The 24,328-nt window shown below is 52.2% G+C and overlaps 1 protein-coding gene across 3 annotated transcripts; it reads right to left on the reverse strand.

Moving 5' to 3' along the window:
* KCNJ5 (potassium inwardly rectifying channel subfamily J member 5) lies at nucleotides 1-24,328 on the reverse strand. 3 transcript variants are annotated; one of them, XM_032640692.1, is made up of 3 exons: nucleotides 24,107-24,328; nucleotides 4,294-5,232; nucleotides 1-895 (listed from the first exon to the last, which is right to left on the reverse strand). In XM_032640692.1, the coding sequence occupies exons 2-3, from the start codon at nucleotides 5,228-5,230 to the stop codon at nucleotides 573-575; spliced, it is 1,260 nt and encodes a 419-aa protein (XP_032496583.1). In that variant the 5' UTR covers nucleotides 5,231-5,232; nucleotides 24,107-24,328; the 3' UTR covers nucleotides 1-572. The 3 variants fall into 3 exon arrangements, 2 of the variants coding, with proteins under 2 accessions (XP_032496583.1, XP_032496582.1); XR_004351140.1 differs by lacking the exons at nucleotides 1-895; nucleotides 4,294-5,232 and adding exons at nucleotides 18,099-18,129; nucleotides 18,260-18,488 and having other exon boundaries at nucleotides 24,107-24,294; XM_032640691.1 differs by lacking the exon at nucleotides 24,107-24,328 and having other exon boundaries at nucleotides 573-895; nucleotides 4,294-6,132.

Consider the following 24,328-nt stretch of genomic DNA (forward strand, 5'->3'; position numbering starts at 1 on the left):
GGGCCTTGCACTCTGTAGCGCACTAAGTGGTCACTGGTCACAGATTTGCAAGGAACTGCTGCAAGACGTGGATCAGCCTTAACCCCGAAGTCTGTGAGCTCCCCCAAGGGCCGGGGGTTTGAGCTTCCGGGCAGGCAGAATCTCCCCGCCCTGAATCCACAAGCCCCAGGGTGATCAGAATGAGGGGAAGGGGGTGACAGCCCTCTCTAGGTGTCATCCCAGGAGGGGTTCTGCCAGTGGGTGTGTGAAACCCAAAGAGAAAGGTGATCCGGGCCAGTTGGCAGAGAGAGGGGTGTGAGGACAGAGGCCACCTGTGTGTTTCACTGTGGGGCAACCCCTCCTGGCCTGGCCCTTAGCCAGTGTGACAGAGGCCAGGGGAGAAGAAGCAGCACTGCCACGGGGACCCAGGCAAGAGCTGGGAGGTGCCAGGACTGGGTTACTGCTCCTCCCCACAGAGCCTAACGGCTCCTGGCTGACCCCCAGCACACTCGGCTGGTTCACCCTCCACCCCCAGCCTTGCAGCATCTGTGCTCACGAGCCCGTGAGGGGAGGTCGCGGGGAGAGTACCGTCCTCACACCAAGCCCCTGGTCTCCCGGGACCCACTCGGACCCTCAGGCTCTTCCTCTCCGTCCTGCTCAGCCTCTGCATCCAGCTCTGCTCCAGCACAGCCTGCTGGCAGTGGGGGACTGGGGAGGAACTGCAGGAGCCGGCCTTCCCGCTTCATTTCTGCCAGCTCCTTGGCACAGCAGCTGGGCGTGTTTGTTTCATAGGTGTCGTGGAAGGTGTTGTAGTCCACCTCATAGAAGCCCTTTTCCAGGGTGAGGACTGGAGTGAATCGGTGGCCCCAGAGCACCTCCGTATCCATGTAGGAGCTCCGTGCTTGGCAAGTCATGCCTGGGTGAACAGAAGGCACGTGTGTTAGGAGTGGCCACAGCTATCCATCCATCATCCACCCATCTATCCATCCATCTATTCACCTATCCATCCAATCACCCACCAATCAGTCATCCATCCATCCATCATCCATCCATCCATCCATCCCTCCAACCCTCCATCCATCCCTCCATCCATCCATCTATTCACCTATCCATCCAATCACCCACCAATCAGTCATCCATCCATCCATCATCCATCCACCCTATCATCCATCCATCCCTCCATCCATCCATCCATCCATCCATCCATCCATCTATTCACCTATCCATCCAATCACCCACCAATCAGTCATCCATCCATCCATCCACCCCATCATCCATCCATCCATCCATCCACCCTGTTATCCATCCCTCCATCCATCCAATCATTCATCAGGCACTTGTTGAACATCTGCTTTGTGCTAAGCATGGTGCAGATAGAACGCTGAATAAGACACGGTCCTTGCCCCGAAGGAGCTCGAGGGGTGATGGAGGCAGAAAATTAGAAATTAACAATGCAAGATTTTGGAGTTGGTTCCTAGAGATTGGAGTGGATAATTCAGAAATGGACGTCGTTCCTGAAAATGAGTTAAGTTCTAGAAGAGTGAGACAAGAAAAGAGACAGGAAAAGGGTTTGAACAAAGATAAATTCAGCATGGCTGAACCCAGAGAAACTGACAGGCACTTAGAACACCCAGGGGTTGTTTTGGGTGGATACACATGGGCCTACATGTGCATACAAATACACACACATACACACACACACACACACACACACACACACACACACACACACACACAAACTCACAGCATGGCTCCTTGATTGGACCATGCTCCAATGTCTCCATTCCCTGTCCGCTCAGCCCCGGCATGCCTGTGTTATTTTTAGGTGCTGCTTTCTCTCCAGAGAGGGCAGCTTTGTTTATGGATGAGGACGCCTTTGAGCTCAGGGTCATGGGGAAGCAGCTCTCTGATATTTAATCTTTCGGCCAAGGAAGGTCCTAGCTTGTGCTCTTCAGGGACTGAAGGAGACACCAGTTCCAGCCCCCCAGTTTGGACGTTCTCTGGCGGGAGTCTCATACACACCAGACCCAGGGCAGAGGCTACTCCCACTCGGCGCTCCGGTGCTGGGCAACTCCAGTGCCCCACGTGCTGCGGCTCGCAGCCTGTTCTCTGCTCTCAGGGTGCTGCCTGCACCAGGCCTCTCCCCTCGGTCCTTGGACAAGCCCCCCAGCTCAGCAGAGGTGCACAGACCCAAGCTGGGCACTGACCAGCCTAGACACGGGCCAGGTGTCTCTGGGGCCTCAGGGAAAACAGCAGGACAGGACCTCCACGGAAGCTTTGGGCCAACCCTCTTGGGGTCTTCCTACCCTTCTGTCCCATCGCTTGGGAGGGGGCTGCCCCATGGCTGGAAACCTACTTGTGTATCTGGCATCCGTGTTCCAATGCACTTGGAAAGGACAGAAACCGCTCTGGGTGGCAGGCACTGTGCTTCCCACATGCTACTCCATTTCATCACTTAACCCCAGTGAGCCTGTGAAGTTTATCAGCCTCATCTTGCTAACGGGTTGAGCGATCTGCCCAGACTCACAGGCAGGCTACACAGAGCCGCGCTGGTCAAACCTCGGCCTGAATCACAGCCCGCCCCTGGCTCCATAGGCGTGGCAACCAAGCTCTTAGAGATGCTGAGATCAGAGCCAGTGTGGGTGGGTGGTCTCCTTCTCTTGTCTCCCTGCAGACCCAGGATTACCCAGGTCATGCGGGCAGAGGAGGTCAGCCAGATGGGGCAGGCCTGACTTTGAGGCATCGTGAGGGAGAGGCCAGCAGGTGGCAGTGAGGGCGGGGCTGGGGCATGAGGGGCCGTGCTTAGGCACTGCTTTCCTGTTTGTCCCTGCGTCTCTGACCTGACCCCTCCTTTGTGGCCTCCAAGTGGAGCTCTTTTCCCAGAATCTCAGCCCACGTTCTGATCCGAGCCCGGCACCAAGGTCAGGGTGACCCGCAAGCCCCTGGCCCTGTGGGAGGAGGCTCCCTGCATGCCAGCTGTCCTGGCCCCTAGGGTTCCCTCGGCTGCCACCATATGCCGCGTGGCTAGCCTCGGCCCCCCGGCAGATGGCCAAGCAACCCCCTCCGTCCAGGCCTCTGGAGCCTGTTCGCACCCCAGCCGGTTCCACTGGCTCCGATCGGGAGGGTTTGTGGCTGCCCGGTCCGAGTCTCCCACCCAGCTTCTCAGGAGGCCAGGAAGCCTTGTTTGGCCACCTTTGTGCCGGACCCCCAACGTTTTGGGGGAGAGTGTGGTGTGGCAGACAAGCTGTAGTCACAGACCTGAGCATGAACCCTTCCTGTCTGCAGAAAGCTGCTACCACATCTTTAACAGGAGCTTAAAGCCAGCCCTCCAGTGTTGTTTTCAGATTAGAAAACTATGTATATTCCGAGCTCGGGTGAGATTTCTGCAAGCCATCCTTAGGGTCAGACCTGTGGCTCAGACTCCTTCGTGAGTGAAGAGAAGGGGGGCAGGAGAAGGGGAGGAAGCAGAGGTGGGTGCAAGGTTAACGGGGGCTCCTCAGCCCAGGGAATACAGCGGGGACACGGGGTCCCCCAGGCCTTGGGCTCCCCGAGCCCCGCACGGAGCTTGGCCTTGGGAAGCGCTCGGCTGCCCGTGAGTCAGTTGCTGGGCAGGGAGGGGCTGGCCGGACATGTGTGGGTGCGATGCATTGTTTTCTGCACACCTCGTGTTCATGGAGCCCTTTCCACAGGGAAGATGAGGGGCAGCCTGCTCCACAGGCGCCCACAGGGGCCCATAGGTGTCTCTCCCAAAAGAGGATTCTGTGACTTTGGGAACCTTGGGTTTGGGAAATGCCGCACCCTGTCCTCTCCTCAGGAGGTAATTCACACGTAAAAAGACAATGCCAAGTCCTACAGTAAGAAGCCGGTTCACCTTTGTTTAACCGGGAGTTTCCCAAAGTTATTTGCTCACAGAAGTCTCTTTGGGTGACACCACCTCCACGATAGCAGTTAGGTGTAGCCTGTTGGAAACCAATGCTGGCTTTGGGTCACCTGGCTTTGACCTGCATCCTGGCTCCATGACTTAGGAGCCCTTGCTCCTGGGCAAATAATTTGCCTGTGTCTCTGTTTCCATATCTACAACTGAAGGAAAACTATCTCACTCGCTGAGCTACTGCGAGTTTAGAGTCTAGAACGGGCCCAGACATTGGGCGGGTTCTGTACACCTTAGCTGCTCTCATCCCTCCATCTTGAGGAACGGTACCCCCCAGATCACCATGCAGGGGTCGGGCGGTTCAGCTGCCGTCTGGAGACTCCACCTTCTGGAGTCCTGGCAGTGGCCCGAGGGGAGGGGCCGAGGAGGAGAAAGCAGCTCACCTGTTGCCTCCACCATCCCTTCCAGGATGACCACGATTTCAAACTCCTCCTGATTCAGCTGGGCCCGCGACATCTCCCAGAAAGGGCTCTTCTCGTTGATCTCGTGAGAGATGATGAGCGGGGACACCAGGAAGAGGCGGTCGTCCCCCGTGTCGAAGCCCACGTTGATGTCGGTCTGGTTCAGCGGGATGAACTCCCCCTCCTTGGTCTGCCGGGACTTGATGAGCTTGGCGCGGATGGAGGCCTCCACGATGTGCGAGTTGCGAAGGTCGCCCACCCTGAACATGAGGCAGAGCTTCTCGTCCCGCAGGGAGATGACGGCGTTGCTGGAGAACATGAGGGTCTCGGCTCTCTTCTTGGGCTGGCTGATCTTGACGAACATGCACCCCACCATGAAGGCGTTGACGATGGAGCCGAGGATGGCCTGGACCAGAAGGAGGATGATGCCCTCCGGACACTTCTCCGTGATCACCCGGAAGCCGTACCCGATGGTGGTCTCGGTCTCGATGGAGAACAGGAAGGCAGACACGAAGCCACTGAGGTTTTCGACACAGGGGATCCACTCCTGGTCCCCGATGTGGTCCAGGTCACCCCGGATGTAAGCAATGAGCCACCAGATGAACCCGAAGAACAGCCAGGTGACGGTGTAGACCATGGTGAAGACAAGCAGGTTGAAGCGCCACTTGAGGTCCACCAGGGTGGTGAAGAGGTCGCTCAGGTAGCGGTAGGTCTCCTGGACGTTGCCGTGGTGGACGTTGCACTTGCCACTCTTCTCCATGTAGCGCTGCCGGGGCTTCTTGCCCTCCGCCAGCAGGCGCGTGCGGTCGGTGGCAATGGGGATATAATCGCGGGCCTGCTTGGGAACCTTCTTAGGGTCCCTGGGAGTGACCCCAATCTCCATATCCTGGTTCATGGCATTCCTAGAATCGCCAGCCATAGCTGGGGTATGCTGAATTAAAGAAGACATCATCAGAAGGCCAATAGGCACAAGAAAAGATGCTCGACATCAGTTAATTATTAGAGAAATGCAAATCAAACTATGAGGTACCACCTCACAGCAGTCAGAATGGCCATCATTAAAAAGTCTACAAATAACAAATGCTGGAGAGGGTGTGGAGGAAAGGGAACCCTCCTACACTGTTGGTGGGAATGTAAGTTGGTGCAGCCACTGTGGAGAACAGTGTGGAGGTTCCTCAGAAAACTAAAAATAGAGCTACCATATGATCCAGCAATCCCATTCCTGGGCATATATCTGCAGAAAACTCTAATTCGAAAAGATACGTGCACCCCCAATGTTCATAGCAGCACTATTTACAATAGCCAGGACATGGAAGCAACCTAAATGTCCGTCAACAGATGAATGGATAAAGAAGATGTGGTATATATATACAATGGACTATTACTCAGCCGTCAAAAAGAACGAAATAATGTCATTTGCAGCAACATGGTTGGACCTAGAGATTAACTTACTAAGGGGAGTAAGTCAGAAAGAGAAAGACAAATACCATATGGTATCACTTGTATGTGGAATCTAAAATACGATACAAATGAACATATCTGCCAAACAAAAACAGACTCAAAATATAGAGAACAGATTTGTGGTTGCCAACGGGGAGCAGGGGCTGGGGGGAGGGAAGGAATGGGAATTTGGGGTTAATAGATGCAAACTATCATATACAGAATGGATAAAGAACAAGGTGCTACTGTATAGCACAGGGAGCTATCTTCAATATCCTGTGATAAACCATAATGGAAAAGAGTATGAAAAAGAATAGATATATGTATAACTGAGTTACTTTGATGTACAGAAGAAATTAACACAACATTGTAAATCAACTATATGTCAATAAAAAAAAAAAAAACATCATCAGTGAGGTGGACCATTCTGATTCAGAGACCCTGAACTTCAAGTTCACTCTGCCTTTGTGCCCTCAAAGGCCTCTCCTCTAGTGTACAATGGACCAATAGATGTGGACCAGCAGCAGCCTGGGAGATGCTCAGGGCGGGGACCATGTTCTCTTATATTATTCACTTATATCCCTGGTGCCTAGTACAGGTTCTAGCATATAATGGAAGCTCAATAGTTGTTTGTTGAATGAATAAATGAACACATTCCAGGTGCAAACTCCACATTTAGTGTCTAAAGGGTTTAAAGAAATCTGGGAGCAATTTAAAAACTAGTAATTGCAACACTTTATTAAACGGCTACCGTATTCCATGCCTGATACGTGGACAGTCACTTGTTATCGCCACAACAACCGGTGGGAGGGAGAGCTTGAGATCTCCGTTATAGAAAGACTGCACTATTTGCTCAGGCATCAGGCTTATTTCCAACAGTCTCTCTCCCTCCTATAGAATGTAAGCCCCCCACCCCCCGGCTCAATTTGGGGTCTGTTTTGTTCCCTGATACACCCCAAGTACCCACAGCAGAGCCTCGCACATACTTTGTACTCAAAAATTACTCTTGAATAAATGGATGAATTAATAAGAAATGAGTCCCAAAGAGGATAAGTGACATCCAGGTGGAAGAGCTGATATCTGGGTTCTGGCTGGTCAGGCCCAAAGTCTATGCTGTTTCCTTTATCCCTCCCTGTCTTCCGTCTTTTCACCTGAGATCTTAGCAGCAGACAGAAAGGAAAAGGCAACACGTGTCTGATTCACCTTGCGCTCACTCCTACCGTCTGAGCCGAAGGTCTGTGGCCGTTTGAACCTTTACGAATATGAAAAATTGCTGTGTAGACCCACCATTAAAAATTCGGATACAGTAATTCCCTGCCCTCTAAGAAATTGAGATGGGCGGGATGTTAATGCCCCAAGGTTTTCAAAAGGGCTAGAAGATATTTTTGGAGTATATGCTGCCCTTTAAACACCCAGAATCCTGTAGTATTCAGTCTACCGTGTTTCTGATATTGTGCCCACAGTCATTTAAAATGCTCCCAAGACCCTGATGAAGCTGGGCAGGACCGTGAGATCGCAACAGCAATAGCTTCAGTGTCTGCCCAGGCACCTCGCTAAGACACTAATATCATATGGGCTCATTTACTCCTCACAACAGAGCTCTTACTCCAGTACTGTTATCATCACTCCATTTTCAGACGAGGAAAATGAAGCTCGGGTGGTGAGTGGCTGACTTAGGTTTGGGATCTAGGTCTGTCTGGCTCCAGCCCAGGGGGTTCACAGCCCCCAACACCCAGTGGCCTGCAGACCTTGAGGTTCCAAGGAGCAGACTGAGACTGATGAGCTGCTCCTTCCAGAAGGTTCTAGGAGCTTCTGATCCTGGGGATCCTATCATTCAGCCCTTCTTCATCTTTACAAGCAAGTTCTTGACTTCACAGTTACGTCCCTGCCCAGGAAACTGTGTCCCTGATAGCACAACCTACAGGAATGTTCTATAAACCACGAGCCAACTGCCTGATTGAGTGAGGGAGAGCTCACCCATCACAGAGAGGCAGACCTTTCCTCTGCTGCCTGAGTGGCTGCAGCAATTCCAGGGTAACCTTTAAAATATCATATGGAAGGGTCGTAGGAAGTGCTGTGCGTCTCAGACGTCCACCGGCCATTTCCCGTTCTGCAGAGGCCACCTGCTCCTCGTCTGCCTCGCGTGGCAGTTGCAAAGATAACTGGAGCTAGGAGGGCATGCTTGCTGCTGCCTTGCAGAATCCCAAGCACGATTTTGCTCTGCCCCTTAGCCAGGAGACCGTGTACTGAACACTCGACCAGAGAGTGCCCAGAAATGGGGAGAAAGGCTGCCGATCCTGAGGCTCTGGGTGCTCCTGGGGACCCCAGCTGCCGGAACGCAGGTGGGGGTCCGTGAGGAGCGCTGCCCGTGACTGGGCAGGGCAGGGTCAGCACCGGCAAGAATGAGTCACCGGCTAGGGCGCCTGGAAAACACATTAGCTGCCCTCAGCTCTTTCAGGAAAGGAGCTTTCTGATTTTCTGCTCTGCTTCCTTCTTTACTTTTCAGCATACGTTCTTGCAGGAGAAGGCCTTGTTCTGTGATGGAAACAGAAAAAGGCTTTCCGGGACACCTCAGCCCGGATCTGAAAACGTTTTGTGTCCAGCAGACAGGAAAAGAGGTTGGTTCTGATTTGATATTGGCACCCGTTCTCCACGCGAGCTCGAACGCTCTGCGGGAGTTATTGCTCATTCCACCCAGGGTGAGATCTGGATTCTAGCTCAGCTTCCAGCACACCTGCTCTGTGATCCAAAGTAAAAGTCTTAACTTTCTTTGCTTCAGTCGAATCTGCTATAAACCTCGGATAACATTCTCCACCCCTCCAGTCCTGGAGGCCATTACGGGGACCCAGGGAAAGAATATACGAAAATAAACGTAAGTATAAGTATAAATGTGAAGAGTTACAAACTCTCCTTGAACTGAAATTTAATGCAATTTCCCAATAACACCATTTTAAAGAAGACAGAGGCCGGGAGCATCTAAGTCAAGTATTTAAAGCTCCAGTGTGCAACCTGCAGGGCAGGTATCAGGCAGGGTCCCTTGACTACCTGGATTCCTTCTAAGGGTAAGCAAATTGCCCACCCTAGAAATCTTGGTTTCCAGCGCTGTGGCCCAACAAGTCAAAGGGTTTTCTCAGACAATGAAGATTCTTTAATCGGGTTTCCAAGATCCATTCTATTAATTTATGCATCCATCGAGCAAACACTAATTGAAGAGCTATTAATAGTTCAACTTGCATGCTAAGAGCTTGTGACAAAGCAGTAAGATGAATGCAGACCCAGGCCTTGTATAGTTTGTATTCTAGCATTGCCTCTTTGAACCCAGGGGTCTGTGGAGACAGAGGCAGGGAGAAAGTGTTGGCCTGGCCGTGGCCAGCTGCGTGTGGGCACCGCTGTCTGCAGAGCCAGGAAGAGGGCCTGACTTGAGCAAATCCCATTCAGTCTCAGCAAGCCCACCTCTTCATCTTCATCTTTCATTCCCTCCCGCGTCCCTGAATGGAAAGCTGTGCCGAGACACGATGAAAGGTCTTGGGAAAGACAGAGCTTCAAGTCCAGCAAAGTGCTTGAATCTCTTTGATATAAAAACACAAGTGGAGAAAGAATCAAAAGAGGCACAGTCAGAGGCAGTTGTATTTTAGATAATGCATGAGTGAATCTGACACCCATTTAAATGCACCTCTGCATTAAGAATTCCCAAAACTCCTCTCACGCCCCAGTGAAGAAAACTCTGTGTCATGGGGGTATTTTAGAAAGTCATGGACGCAGAAGTTTGATAGAAACTGAACTTGGGGGCCAGCAGGGCTTCCTGAAGACAGCACTGGCCTGGGAATCTTGTCTCAGACTCAGTTTCCCTACTGTGAAATGGGCATAGCAGGCGCTCTTAGCAATTTCCTCCTTTCTCTCTTAGATACGCTGGATCAAAGTCTGAGTTCCCTGAGATTTGGGATTCGGTGTGAGATTGGAGGAAGAGTTATGGAGGGAATATACCCAGTTCTCAGACTGAGATACTTGTCTACTGTTCTATATGAGTCTATACGGCTGTACTGCTTGTTACATATGAAAAGACTCCAACCTCGTTGATGAATAAGTTGCTCCAGTGCCCTCAAAGACCCTCAGGGTGAGCAGGAAGTATAAAAGGTCTTACCAGTAGAGTATGTACTTGGAACAGAGAGAGCACATGAGAGTAGGAAGAATTCTTTAAATCTTACCTACATCTTTTTTATAAAAAAATTATTTATTTATTTGGCTGCATTGGGTCTTAGTTACGGCACACACGCTTTTTGTTACAGCACTCATGCTCTTCGTTGTGGCGCTCGGGCTTCTCTCTAGTTGCCGTGTGTGGGCTCTAGAGTGCGTGGACTTAGTTGCCCAGTGGCAGGTGGGATCTTAGTTCCCCGACCAGGGATCGAACCTGTGTCCCCTGCATTGGAGGGCGAATTCTTAACCACTGGACCACCAGGGAAGTCCCGAGAATAGGAAGAATTCTGAGAGGCCCCCATGACTCCTTCCCCCATACACTCCCTGTACATCCCCGGACGTGGGGATGGGGTTCTCACTCTCGTGACTGGGTTTTGTGCTAGCCCAGTTGACTCTAAGCAAGGCAGATTGTTTGGGGGTGAGCCAGACCTAGTCAGAGAAGCCCTTAAAAAGACTGGGCTTTTCCTGAAGCAGGACACTGGAGGCAAGAGAGGAATTTGACGAGACAGGTGTTTCCTTTGCTGGCTTTCAAGACAGAGGAGCATTGTGGCGAGGAATGTGGGTGGCCCTCAGGAGCCAAGAGCAGCCCCTCATTGACAGCCAGCAGGGGAACGAGGACCTCAGTCCTACAGCCTCAAAGAACGAGATTCTGCCACTAGCACAGGAGCCGGAGGAGGGCCTGAGCACCAGATGCCGTGCAGCCGCTGACACCTGGGTTTTGGCCTTGTGAGACTCTGAGTGGAGAACGTGATCACGTGGTGTCTGGACTTCTGACCTTCAGAACCGTGAGCCGACAAATGGCGTTTTTTTTTTTTTTTTTTTTTTTTTTTTTTTTTTTTTTGCAGTACGCGGGCCTCTCACTGTCGCGGCCTCCCCCGCCGCGGAGCACAGGCTCCGGACGCGCAGGCTCAGCGGCCATGGCTCACGGGCCCAGCCGCTCCGCGGCATGTGGGATCCTCCCAGACCGGGGCACGAACCCGCGTCCCCTGCATTCGCAGGCGGACTCTCAACCCCTGCGCCACGAGGGAAGCCCACCAATGGCGTTTTAAACCAGTATGTCTGTGGTCAGATGTGACGGCAGAAATAAGCAACTAAAACACGACAGAAGAGGAAACCAGGTAATGACAAGTTAGGCACCGGATTGCCCAGCTTCCTACTTTACCTTGAGCTGAGGGACTTCCAGGGAAGTGACTTCTCTGTAAGCCTCAGTTACTTTATCTGTAAAATGGGGACAATAATAGGGCCGCAAAGAGGGTTGCTGCGATGATGAAATGAAAGGTGTGTGCACAGTGCATGGCTGATGGGAGCTCTTCGAAGTGGTAGCTCTGTTATCCTCTGTCTGGGGATGGGGGTGGGAGTTGTGGGGGGCAGGAGAGCTTCAAGCATTAAGGATGAGGAAGGAGGACCACCAGGGCCCTGTGCCTGCCGCACCAGCATCGTGCCGCCGTGTGGCTTCATTTCATTCACTCCTGCGAGGAGGGCATCGTCTTCATTTTACGAAGGCAGGAGCTAGGAGAAAGCTTAAATAACACGCCCAGAGTCACACAGCGTCTGCTGGGAGCTAAGACCCAACGCAGTGTCTAGATTCCACAGCGGCTGCACCAGATTGGTGCAGAGGTCTTAGATGGCTCTGGTCTCTGTGGGGTCCTGGTGGGGAACCCCTCACTCTCTTTCCCCAGAAGCCGTGCCTGAAGAACTTTTTAAGAACCTTCACTTTAGGTTCTTTTCACACCGAGGCAGAGACGGTTCCGGTGCTCAGATCAGGGCGTTTCTCTTGCTTGGGACCTGCCTTCTCCACACAGGAGCGTGGGAAGAGGCAGAGGGGAGGCACCGGGGTTTGGGGGACAGGGGACCCCTGAGCGCAGTGGCCTGAGCATGGAATCCGGGTCACCAGCCTGGCTTTCCGTGACCAGGACCCCTCTTCTCCCAGCCACCTGTCTCGGGCCAAATACCCCCACTGGGCTTGGAAAGGGCAGCTCCGGCCTCCTTCCTGCCTTGTGGTCCCCGGACAGTTCAGAGGCCCGGGAAGAAGCTGCAGGCGCCTGGCCTCAGCCCACGGGCCGCTCACCTGGAGCCTGGTGTAGAAACAGCAGAGAGAGAGGCCAGGGCCCATGGACACGGGAGACCCAGGGGCTGGCCCAGCATGGGTGGGACTGGCCTGGAAACTGATGGCGGAGCAAATCCCTCTTCAACCGGGAGAAATCGGCCAGCAGCTCCAGCCCCTAGAGCCTGGGCGCAAACCGCACGATGGGCTGGCTCCTCCCAGCCCTGGCTTCCCAGCTTTCACGATTACTAACCTTGAAAACGAAAACAGAACTCTTTGTAGTGCATTCTGAGGTTTAATGGCCAAGAGTCAGAAGTAATACATCTTGAAAAACCCAGCGGATATTTTGTTTAAAAACCTCATCATTTTGCAGCTATTTGCAGCTATCAACTTAGGTGTGAGTCTATTCTCTATTTCCTGGATGTTTTGTGGTTTTACTTCTTGAACCCAAGCTCGAAAAGTATCTGGGTGGCACCACACGTGTGAAAGCCCGCTGGAAACCGTGGCACACGAGAGTCATTCATTCAGTCAGTCAGTCAGTGAGCCGGTGACCCTCACCGAACATCCCCTGCAAACGTGCATGATCGCCCTGGGGCTGTAGGAGGTGGAGTGGCAGTTCACCTCTTTCCTGCGCTTTCCATTTGGGCTCTTGCTCAAACGCAGATTCGGATGCAGTAGCTCTGGGGTTCCCAGAATCTGCCTTTTCTCAAGGAGCTCCCAGTGACCTTGATGCTTCCGGTCAGCTGGGGGCTGGACGCCATGCTGAGGCCCGGGTCCCACAGCCCAGAAGCCCGAGCCTGGCCACTCTCATGGCCATGGAGACTGAGGACCCCTGCTCTATTTTCTGCCCTCAAGGAGCTCACGGAATGGTGGGGACACACAGGCAGACGGTACGATGGAGAGTGACAGAGGGACCACGGCACAGTTCTTGATTCAGCTTGGCCTGAGTGGGCGAGGAAGAGTAAGGAAAGACGTGCTGAAGGGGATGACCAGCGGGTGGGGTGAAGTGAGCCTTTTTTTTTTTTCTTTTTTCCGGTACGCGGGCCTCTCACTGTTGCGGCCTCTCCCGTTGCGGAGCACAGGCTCCGGACGCGCAGGCTCAGCGGCCATGGCTCACGGGCCCAGCCGCTCCGCGGCATGTGGGATTTTCCCGGACCGGGGCACAAACCCGTGTCCCCTGCATCGGCAGGCGGACTCTCAGCCACTGCGCCACCAGGGAAGCCCCTCGAGGTGAGCCTTCTGGACATGAGACCCGGGAGGGGCCCCTCATAAAAACTCATGTACTTAACACCCACTACATGCCACCGCTGTGCTGGGTGCTTTTAGTGCATTGTCTCATTTAGTGCTCAGATATCTCAGCAGCCTCATTTACCGATCACAAAAGCAGAGTGAGTTAGTAACTTGCTTAAGCCCACTCAGTTATTAAGAGGCAGGACTAGACATGTTTGACTCTAAATGCAGCTCTAAAACACCTGGTCCAGGAGGCAGCTGACGACACATTCCGATCCGTGCTTGGAAACCAATTCATGATTTACTGCTGTGCTACCCGTTCTGCCTGGGCTGCAGAGTGGAGCTGGGGCCCCCCTCTCCTCCATCCACCCTCCTGCTTTTCTCCTGAGCTGAAAGCTCCCCGTGCTTACATCTGCTCCTGGACATTTTCTCACCGCAGCAGTATTTGCTCACACAGGTCCCCAGTTGCTCCAAGGAGACAGGGTGTCCACATATCCCAGCCAACACCGGGTGTCTTGGTGTAAATCACCAAGCGCCCCTTTCACTCCCAGAAGCATCTCTGTGTGGATGCTCTGGGCTCTCCGAGGGCAGAGACCACTAGCCGGTGGCCACTGATCTCGCTGTGAATGACTCTGGCTGGACTTTCCTGCATGTCAGGTGTGCCTGCCTCTGCCAGGAGTGGATCCAATACCTGTCCCTCCTGAATGGGATGTGCATGCTGTAGTGACCAGAACCCAGGAGGCTGGTGCCCAACTCTGCCGCCTCCAAAGGCAGATGAGTGAGGTCAGCGAACAGAGCTGCTGCTTCTCTGAACACAGACACACCTCATGTGCGTACTGACCAGACAATGTGCTTTCTCTTATTTTTATTCAAATGTGAGACTTCTCAGACCTTCTTTTCCACATTTTTGATAAAGAAAAAGATTTTAAAAGATATAATTCCTATTCTAGGAAAAGCAATTATACAAACCCATGGTAAATCAAAACTTGCTCTGGGGGAGGCTTCCCTGGTGGTGCAGTGGTTGAGAGTCCGCCTGCCGATGCAAGGGCCACAGGTTCGTGCCCCGGTCCGGGAAGATCCCACATGCTGCGGAGTGGCTGGGCCTGTGGGCCATGGCCGCTGAGCCTGCGCGTCTGGAGCCTGTGCTCCGCAACGGGAGAGGCCATGGCAGTGAGAGGCCCGCGTACCGCAAAAAAACAAAACAAAAAAAAAAACTTGCTCTGTGTCTTGGGGACACTATAGGGAGTGGTGGGGACTGAGGTGAGCAAAGTACACGTGTGGTGCTACAGGGGGCAGCGTTACTCAGCTCCAGCTAATTACTGTCACGCAAGAATGTGGAGCTGGTTCTGCAACATCTTCCACTTTCTTTTTCTAGAAAAGCTAGAAATGAAGACTTTTCAACAGGAAATTTCTTTTTTTCAATGTTGACAACTAATTCAACGATTTCTGAAACACCGAGCGAGCCAAAAAAAATCCGTCTGTGAGTCAGATTCGGTCTGTCAACTGCCAATTTATACTCCTGGGCTCCCGAGGCAGAGAGAGGCTCCTTCCCCACGTGGACATGTTGGCTTGGACTTTGAGTTATGCTGAGCGTGGTGTTAAGGGTTGTGGTCATGCCAATAAATTCTCCTCAGGGCCTCCTGTTTGCACTAATGAGTCTGCCATGTACACAGCCTGTCAGTCCTCAGTACGGAGGAAGCCAGGAGGCCGACGTAGGACTCACACGACAGCAAAGAGACAGGGAATGGGCTGCTGCTTCGTTCCCACCGTGGTCCTAACCAGCCCCGTGCCCCCTCCCATAGCCTTGTCCCCCCTCCCCAGACCCCTCCGTCGTGCAGAGGGCTGCCGTGGCCCCCCTCTTCTCACCGTGCATCCTCTGCCTACCTGCCTTCCCCTCCCAATCACACCCCTTGCAATTATGCTGCAGGAAGCAGGGTCTCCGGGAAGCCTTACGTTCTCCACCGATGGCAGAAGTGGTTCCGAGTGGGAAGAGATTCTGACTATAACTGCTTTGAGAAGGTGGAGGGAGCGCCCCCTCCGGGGTGGGGAGGTGGGCTGTGAGGCCAGGAGGTGGATCAGGTCAGGAGTTGTCCCTGGCTGGGACGTAATGGAGGCTGGTCATCCATCATTAGGGGATCCGGAGCCAGGAGGGCTGTAGAACTCAGCGGGAGGAGCGGGGTGGCCCCCAGGTGCTGGCTTGTGCCCAGGAGGCTTCTTGCTGTCGCAGGCTCACAAGGGCTCAGGACACGTGCGCTCCTTTTAGCCCTGCTCCTGGACCAATGCCCAAGAAAGAGGATTCTGCCGAGGTCTGCTACAGCACACTGAACGTCGGCACCCCTCTCTCTGAGATGCAAAACTGTCCCGTGACAAGGAAAACAGATACCATATGATATTGCTTATATGTGGAATCTAAAAAAACGGTACAAATGAACTTATTTACAAAACAGAAATAGAGGCACAGATGTAGAAAACAAACTTACGGTTACTAAAGGGGAAAGGTGGGGAGAGATGAATTAGGAGATTAGGATTAACATATACACACTGCTATATATAAGATAGATAACCAGTAAGGACCTACTGTAGTAGCACAGGGAACTCTACTCAATACTCTGTAATAACCTGTGTGGGAAAAGAATCTAAAAAAGAATGGATATATGTATACGTATAACTGAATCACTGTGCTGTACACCTGCAACTAACACAACATTGTAAATCAATTATACGCCAATAAAAATTAAACAGTCCCGTGACTGCATGAGGGGGGCATGTACCAGGAGAAGGGTGGGGGGCTTTCAGCGGAACGTGGAGGCGGGACCACGTGGATGGAGGAACAGGTCTCGCCGGGCGGGACCCTTGGTCACCGCGATGTCCCTGCGCGTCACCGTCCTGACTGCTGAGCTGCTGAGAGGCTGCTGCAGCGGGACCGCTCTGTAAGGTGGGGGGGGGTTCAGGGGATGAGTGTCCTGTGTTGCCTGCGACTGCTCAGAATGACCTTCCCTGGGGAGCTGCCACAGACTCCCCGGCCCCACCTGCTGAGGCCTCCCGGGTCTCCTTCCTGGGGCTGCCTCTGTCCCTCCCAGGGGAGCCCTTGAATCTGGTCCCTCAGCATGGGTGGGATTGTTAAGCAAAGTCAAGGTACAGGTGTGGCTGCAGGGCCGGGTCACTCCTAGGTGAGTCACCTGTCCCTAGGTTCGCCTCAGACATGCCCTGACCAGAGCCAGCTCTTTAGGGAGCATCTATCCCATGTGTGCTGCTTCCCCCATGCCCTTTGCACTCATTTTGTTTTTGTTTTAAATATGTGTTCAATTTACTTCCTGCAGTGGGTTGTGCTGACTTATTTTATTTAAATAGCCCTAGAAGTGCAATGTGTGTGTGTGTGTGTGTGTGTGTGTGTGTGTGTGTGTGTGTGGTGTTTTTCCTCTGAACCAGATGTGTATTAACCTTATGTGTGTCCACTCACCTAATCTTCTCCGCAACACTATGGAGAAAGCGCAATGCGTCCATTATACAGATAAGGAGACTGAGACTCAGGGAAGGTCACGTGACTGGGAAGCCGCAGGACCCGCTTGAACCGACACTGGGCTGACCACAGGGTCCACGCTCTCCTGCTCTGCCACTCGACGCCCATCCAAGTCCGGAGCACTAGACAGAATGCAGTCTTGATCCTGAATTATAATCCCAACTCTCCTGACCAAGTACCTTGCCCTGAACCGCACACCATTCCATAGATCCCTACCCTGGGTCTCTTTCCTGTATGAGAAATGGAAATATCCACAGGAATCGTAGTGTCAGTGAAATACCTGCTACTTTATCAGGAAAATTTTACTCCACCAGATACCAGTACAAGGCACTCAGCCCCCTAATCCGAATTGTTACTGGATAAGGGCAGGTATAAGGTATGAAATGATAGCAGTGTTATTACTATATGGAATTATTATGGAATAATAATGGTAATTGCTATCTCTGTGGGGCCCATTCATAACTCTTGGACTGGTTCATGAGAATCCTATGATTTTAGTCCCACTCTGTAGTTGGCTAGTTGTCCAAGGACACGCACATGCTGGTTAAATCGCTCCCACGACGATGACACTTGACATGGAAACACAGACTATGAGGTTTTGGGTAATAAAAAGAAAGATTTAACAATAGGTCTAGCAGGTGGCCTTGACCCCTGGCCGCACAGAGAAGGGGCTGGTCAGTGCCAAAAGGGTGAACCTGAGCCCTCAGACCTCGGGCAGCCCAGGCCAGGCCACTCATTCAGACTGCATCCTCGGACGGGTCTCCACCACCATTCCAAGGAAGGAATAAAAGCTTCTGCATTATGTTTTTGGTATCTGGAGAGGAACGTGAACCTTATTTGAAGTGCTGTGGGCTAATCCTGTGCTTACTTTGTCATTAAAGACACAAGAACACGGGGAGTTTGCGATACACATACAAAGAAAAGAGAGGATTAAATGGTGTTTCACTGAAGGGTTTTTTTTTTTTTCACTGAAGGGTTTTTAAAGGAAGACAGAGTTCTCGTCTGAAATGAGAGCAGACAGATCTGTCATTTGCTTGTGGAGTTCAGTTCTTTGGAGGAAACACAGACAGAAAGATCATTTTGGCGGCATTTAAAAGATCTAGTTGAGTATATCTGAGTGAGTCCAAATATATTCACTAATTTTTTAAAAAATAAATTTATTTGTTTATTTTTGACTGCTTTAGGTCTTCATTGTGGCGTGCAGGGTTTTTCTAGTTGAGGTGAGCGGGCGCTATTCTTCGTTGCGGTGGCTTCTCTTGTTGCGGAGCACGGGCTCTAGGTGTGCGGGCTTCAGTAGTTGTGGCACGCAGCCTCAGGAGTTGTGGCGCACGGGCTTAGTTGCTCCGCGGCATGTGGGATCTTCCTGGAACGGGGCTCGAACCAGTGTCCCCTGCATGGGCAGGCAGATTCTTATCCACTGCGCCACCAGGGAAGTCCCTATTCACTACTTTTTAAAAGGGTGAAAATCAGGCTTAATTTGAGGTATGGACTATGGATTTGAAAGGCTTAATCACATGTACCTGTCAAGCAATTTGACGTTTTGTAAGCACCTAATTGTTGGGCAATGCATCTATGGAACTGCAGCTGTGACTGAAGCTCCCAACTCGTTTGGCTCCCATTTGCTTAAGACGGAACATTTGTTGCCCTCCTTGGCAGACTGCTGCAGGCCCTCATGGGTCCTTACATCTATTCGTCTTAATATTCAGCCATGGTTTACTGGCCGCAATCCAGATTCACCCTCCCAGCCCCCTGCAGGAGAAGTATGAAAAATCACGAATAAAAGGGCATGAAAATCAAATTAATTCATTTTACATTTTCCCCACATTCATGTCTGTCCATCCAGTACTTTTCCCTTTTAAGCCGGCCAGCTCTCTGAAAGTGAGCAGAATCGTTATAATACATTCTCTTCACTGTAACCCTGCACTGTGAGTATGTATCCTGCATTAAAGAATAAAGCAGATCAATAATTAAATCAAAACGAAAAACCACTTGTTTCCTCTCAACAGCCCCAGGGACAGATTTCCTGGGCTGGTGCCGATTTATCAATGACGATCAGAGACTATGAGATACAGTAGCGCAGAGAGACGGTAGCAAGAAAGCAAGATAATGTGAATACAAACAGACTTACATGCAAGTGAAAAGATGGTATGGTGACAAGAAGGTAAGAGAACCAGTGGGAAAGGACCAGAGACTCAGGGCGCGACAGTAATAGTATCATCCCAGATTGTATTTTAAGTGATTTATATGTCTTGACTCATTTAATCATTTCAGAAAAGATGTGACATAGGTACTGTTTCCCCTGTTTATAGATGAAGAAAGAGAGTGAGTAAACTGCCCCAAAGCTAGTGTCGTGGATCTGGACTTGAACGCAGGCTGACCGGCACTAGCGTCACACACTACATCTACGGAAAAGAAGGAAAAGGGAGCCTCCACGTGATGCAGTAAAGAGGAAGAAGACGAACATCACAGGATGCTGAGTGACCAGGAGAAGCAGTGAGAATAAGAGAAACAGGAAGCAAAGAGAACTGAGTAAAGGGCTGAGCATGAAAGACGCTTAAGGTAACACAGGATGAAAAGAAACGACACAGTGATGAGAAGTGAGTGAGGGCATCAGAACGTGAGTTGGGAGAAAGAACAGAGAAGAGAATCAGTCAAGGGGAAATAAGCCTATCTTACTTGCCCTTTGCAATGCCATTATACCCATTTTACAGAAAGTAAAATGAAGGTCTGAGGAACTAAGGGATTCGCCCAAGGTCACACAGTTCCTGGCAGATCAAAAGGAACCATGTTAAGTACAAAATGACAATGAAAGAAACCAAGGAACATCTAGAAAATGGAGACACATGCTCTGTTCATGAACGGGAAGGCTCAACACAGAAAAGATGCCGGCTCTCCCCAGGCTGATGTATAGATTTAATGCCATTCTTATCAGCCTCCCACAAGATTTTTTTGTAGATACAGAGAAGATTATTCTGAAGTTTATATGGAAAGGCAAAGGAACTAGAATAGGGAGAACAATTTTGCAAAAGAATAAGATGGAAGAAGCCAGTTTACTCAGTTTCACAACTTACTATACAGGCACAGTGATCAAGACCATGTGGTTTTTCAAGCCCCTTGGAAAGCCTTCTGTGGTTCAGTGGGACCTCCTTGGCCCCTGCATCTCTCTGGCGATGCTCCCCGCCCCCCGATGCTGTGGCACGGCTGCTTCCCCCAGTCAGTCCTGGGAGAGGCTCCAGGCAGGACAGACAGGGTGTGTACATGACCCAACCTGTATCACAAGTTCCTACACAAGGTCTGGCCTGTGGTAGGAGCTCCATACACATTTTTGAAGGAACATGCGAGCGACTTTTTAAGTTCATCCAATAAAGGGCACTTTCCAAAGTGACTGAGGCAACCTGACTCGGGACTGTGTTCCCTAATGTCCAGTGGGGTCGTCTGCGATAGCCCAGGAGCGCTGGCTGTCATAGCCTTGCTAGAGAGGTGCCTTGGACCTGGGCCCCCATGGACCTGTTACCCCAGCTGGACAGCAGCTTCCTGAGGCAGGGGTGGCACCGGGTCCCTGCTGCTCTTGTGATCCCCCAGCCAGGCTCTGGGGATCAAGTTCTCAACAGCCCAGTCTTGGGGAAGGGGGGAAGCAGACTCCAAGTGCAAGACGTGGGGCACAGGTTCAGCTCTGGATGACACGCTTCCACTCTTGCCTTTTCCCCTCTTTTCCTTTATGAGCAGCAAGAAATAATACAGGATGATGGCACTAGGGTCTACCTGACTTTAAATGCCGGGGAGCCTGAAACGTAAGAGAGAGCATAGTGGCAGGTGGCACACACAGCCCCAAACAACCAAGTCTCAGGAGATGAGAGTGAGAACCTAAAAGCTTGTCCTTGTCACCATTGATCTCTGACCACCACCCCCCGTCCACTTCCCTTTTCAGTGTCCCCACCAGCTTCTCTGGCCACCATATGGATTGACCCTTGGTGACCCGGAAGTGCCGTTGCCACCTGTCAAACTGGTCAGGTATCCCTGACCTCTGCCCCTCAGCCTGCTCTGGTCTGGAATGATGATGGAACTTAACATGGATGCACAAGCCAGGATCTCCAGGGTCATGTGTTAAAGGTTTGGCTCTGACATTTAGCTCAACAGGGCCGTTGGCCAGTGTAGCTGCCGTCCTGGGCTCTGGGGACTAGAATAGCTCACTTATCAGAATGTCGAGGTAGGAGGCGTTAGATAAGCGGGGCTGCACTGGCAGAGGCCACCACTCGGTCCCTCAGCAGCCAGGGCTCCGGAAGGGGAAGCTGTCCCCTCTGGTTTAAAATAATTATTCCAGAGAAAGCCACTCCACAGGTCTCTTAGAGAACACATTCAGGTGTTGTTGTTTTTTTTTTTTCAAATGTCTCCCTACAGCCCTTTGTGTTGGTTCTCCCATCCTTCTTACCTTGTCTTTAGGAAAAACAGAGCAATTCCTCCACGGCTGACCACAGTCTTACAGACAACTGACGATGGGCCCCGGCTCCCAGTGGCCCGTCTGTAGCTCAGACACAGTGGAAATTTAATCTAAAAATGGCTCCTTCCAACCACCTAATGGATTCCCGGGCCACACCCTTCTCTCCACCAGGATTGCTCAGAAAATGCAAACTTCTGCTAACGTTCTCCTAAGTGGAAAGCATAACCCTCCCTGCCCGAATGATCACGTTCCAAGGTTTTCAAAAATTAATTATTCCTGGAGCATGTTAGGAGATCAAATCCACGGTTGCTGAATTGATTTAAACACAAAAAACAGACATAGACGCGGTTTTCAAGTACGTGAATGCACAGGACACTGCTGGTGGCTTTGACCACAGGACGCAACGAGAGCTTGGCCGTATTTGGAGCAAACAGGAGGGAGGGTGGCACCCCTGCTGTCACCTCACGCTGACGTCAGCATCCTCACGGGCCACTAGGGCACCTCTAGTGCCTCCTGGATGGGAAACCCAGGAGGGTGCCGGCAGAGAGCCCCAGGGGGATCTTGCTACGCAGCCTGTGGGGTGGGAAGGATGCTGGTGACAGGGCCACACTGATTCTGCTGGCCCACAGATAGAGGGAAGAGCTCTGCCTGTCTCAGGATGTGCCCAAAGACTCCGGGGAAGCCAAGTCGGGGAGTTCCACTGGGATCTGACCCTGGGCAGCGCGGACCCTTCTCTCCCCTCCCCTTTCACCCTTGCCTCTGCCTCCTGCCGCGCTGCTCTCTGCACGGAGTTCACCCATCTCTGCTTACTGTCGGCGGGCTACTTAAATAAGGGAGGCTGCGGGAGAGTCTGTGTCTGAGTGATCCTTCCTGTTGGAGAGCTAGACACGGAGTCTAGAATGTGGTTTGGGGAAACTGGGAGCCCCGTGCTTTCGTGGAAAGCACAGACCTTTTCTCTATGGGCTGTTTCCTCTTTCAGCGATGGCCCTGGTGCTGTTCTAATGATTGATGCTGTTGTAACAATGTATTCTCCATCTTGTGGTGAATGGACGGAGCCTGGGAAGTAGTAAACACTTGATAAACGCCCCGAAATATCCCTCCCAAGGTAAAGGAATGCTAGCCTTGGGTTCCAAATCTCTACTCTGTGACACTTGGTTTCAGCTTGTGTGGGCATAGGATGGTGTAGGGGGGCTGGAGGACGTGAGCTCAGGGGAGGCTGGGAGCAATAGTGGGAAAAGCACTGGATGGGAAAAGAAAAGCAGAACCTCCTCCTCATACATAAAATGCCTTAGGTCCCACAGGAAGTGTTCATAAGTGACGATTCCCTGATATCAGTGCCCCGAAGCACCCCTACCCTGCACCCCAGCACTTCCTCTGAGGGCCATGCCTTCCTCTACCTGGAGTCAGGGCATCTCAGGCAGGATCAATAGTTGAAAATCACAGGCTGACCAGGCTTCTCATGTCGGAGCCCAGCCAAGGGCCCTTCTCTCTAACGCCCATACCAATGGCTCTGCTTGATCCTCCCACCAGATTTTAGGAAGCCCGAGGGCCTCTGTCAGCCAGCTGATGGGATTTACACCTGGGTTTTAAGGAAAGGTATAGATACGGGAGGCCAGAACACCTTTCAGGCTTGCTGTTTGACAGTGGAAACAATCCGGATTTGAAGCCAGAGGACAAGCGTTTAGAAGTTAATGGCTGCTTACTAGCGCTCAGAGCTCTCCAAGCTTCAGCCTCATCTATAACGTGGGTGGGATGAGCTCCGCGTCACAGGACTGGAGTCCAGATTACCGCACAGGAGCGTGTCCAGCTCAGTATTTGGTTCATAAATATTAGCTTCTTTTCACTGCCTCCCTCCCACATGGAGAAGTACTTTGGGAAGCAGAAAGCCCTACAATGCATGGCTTAGTGATGAAAAAGAGGTACGGTTGGGAGTCAGGCCCAGGTGAGAATCTCACTTGAAAGCTGTGGACCTCCAGCAAGTTACGTAGCCTCGCTCAGCTGCACTTTCTCACCTGTAGAACGAGGATGGTGATATCTGCTCCATTAAAAGCCTCAGAAGAGAGCAAAGTGCTTGGCATGGTTTGACCCCAAACAACCACTCATGTGCCTGGGGGGTCTGCTGGTGTTTGAAAGGACTCTCAGAGCAGGTGCTGAGCTGACCTCGTCTGACCCGATGCTTGGCACAAACCCTGGAGCTTCGGGGCCAGAGCTGGTCCAAGGAGCCGGCAGCACACAGGCTGCCCCGTGGTCCAGGGAGGAGGAGAGACCTGGTTGAGGGGAGGCACCACAGCTCTCCAGGGAGATATGTGGGTTTGGGGAGCACGGGAATAATGGTGCCATTCCCTAGTCCCTAAGCCTGTCCTTGGAGCTTTGCCCCCCCACCCTTTCTGAACAGTTTGAAAGATGTTTACAAAGAGATACGGAGGCACGCAGGAGGTGAACGGCGCGGCAGGAGGGCAGAATCAGCAAGGCCATGTTGCCAATTTGGCCAGACTTAAAAGGAAGCAAGACTAAGGTGAGGATTGATTTAAGGCTAAAAGGGCTGGTCGCCCTCGCGGCTCTCCACACCCGCACTTGAAGGCAGAGTGGCTGCCCAGGGGAAGGATTCCCCTCCCCGCTGCCCCGGCCTCGCCCACCCTGATGCGGGTTTTGGTGCCACAGGATCCCAGCTCTAGAGCAGAAGAGCTACAGTCACAGCCCTCTAAAGCCTAAGCTCGCAGCCCAGGGCAGCGCGCAGTCTTCGGGGAGCTCAGACTTCCTGGCTGAACTTTGGACCCATCCTAAGCCCTTCCCTGTCCCCAGGGCTCCCAAACTGGCAGGTGCCGGGGAAAAGCCAGCTGCTCGGGCAGTGGGCACCCTGAGAGCGCCCGTCCTGCCTTCCAGAACCGGTGAGCCGGGGAGAAACGGAGGAGGAAAGAAGACAACTTACTTGTTGAGATCGGAGCTTCCACGTCACACTGATGCTAACTTCTGGGGTGCCCCTCCGAGGCGGTGCGGGAGCATTCAGGGCCCGGGAGGGGATACTCCAGCCCCAGCCATCACGGCAGCCTCGGACTCTGCGGGGAGCCTCTCCCTGCGTGCGGTCCAGTGGGCAGAGGCTTCTAAGCCATTCTGTCCCTTCCCTCGCCAGCCCCTCCAGTCCCAGCCACTA

This window comes from Phocoena sinus, chromosome 8, assembly GCF_008692025.1.
Source record: "Phocoena sinus isolate mPhoSin1 chromosome 8, mPhoSin1.pri, whole genome shotgun sequence".
In the NCBI taxonomy this organism is placed as follows: domain Eukaryota; kingdom Metazoa; phylum Chordata; class Mammalia; order Artiodactyla; family Phocoenidae; genus Phocoena; species Phocoena sinus.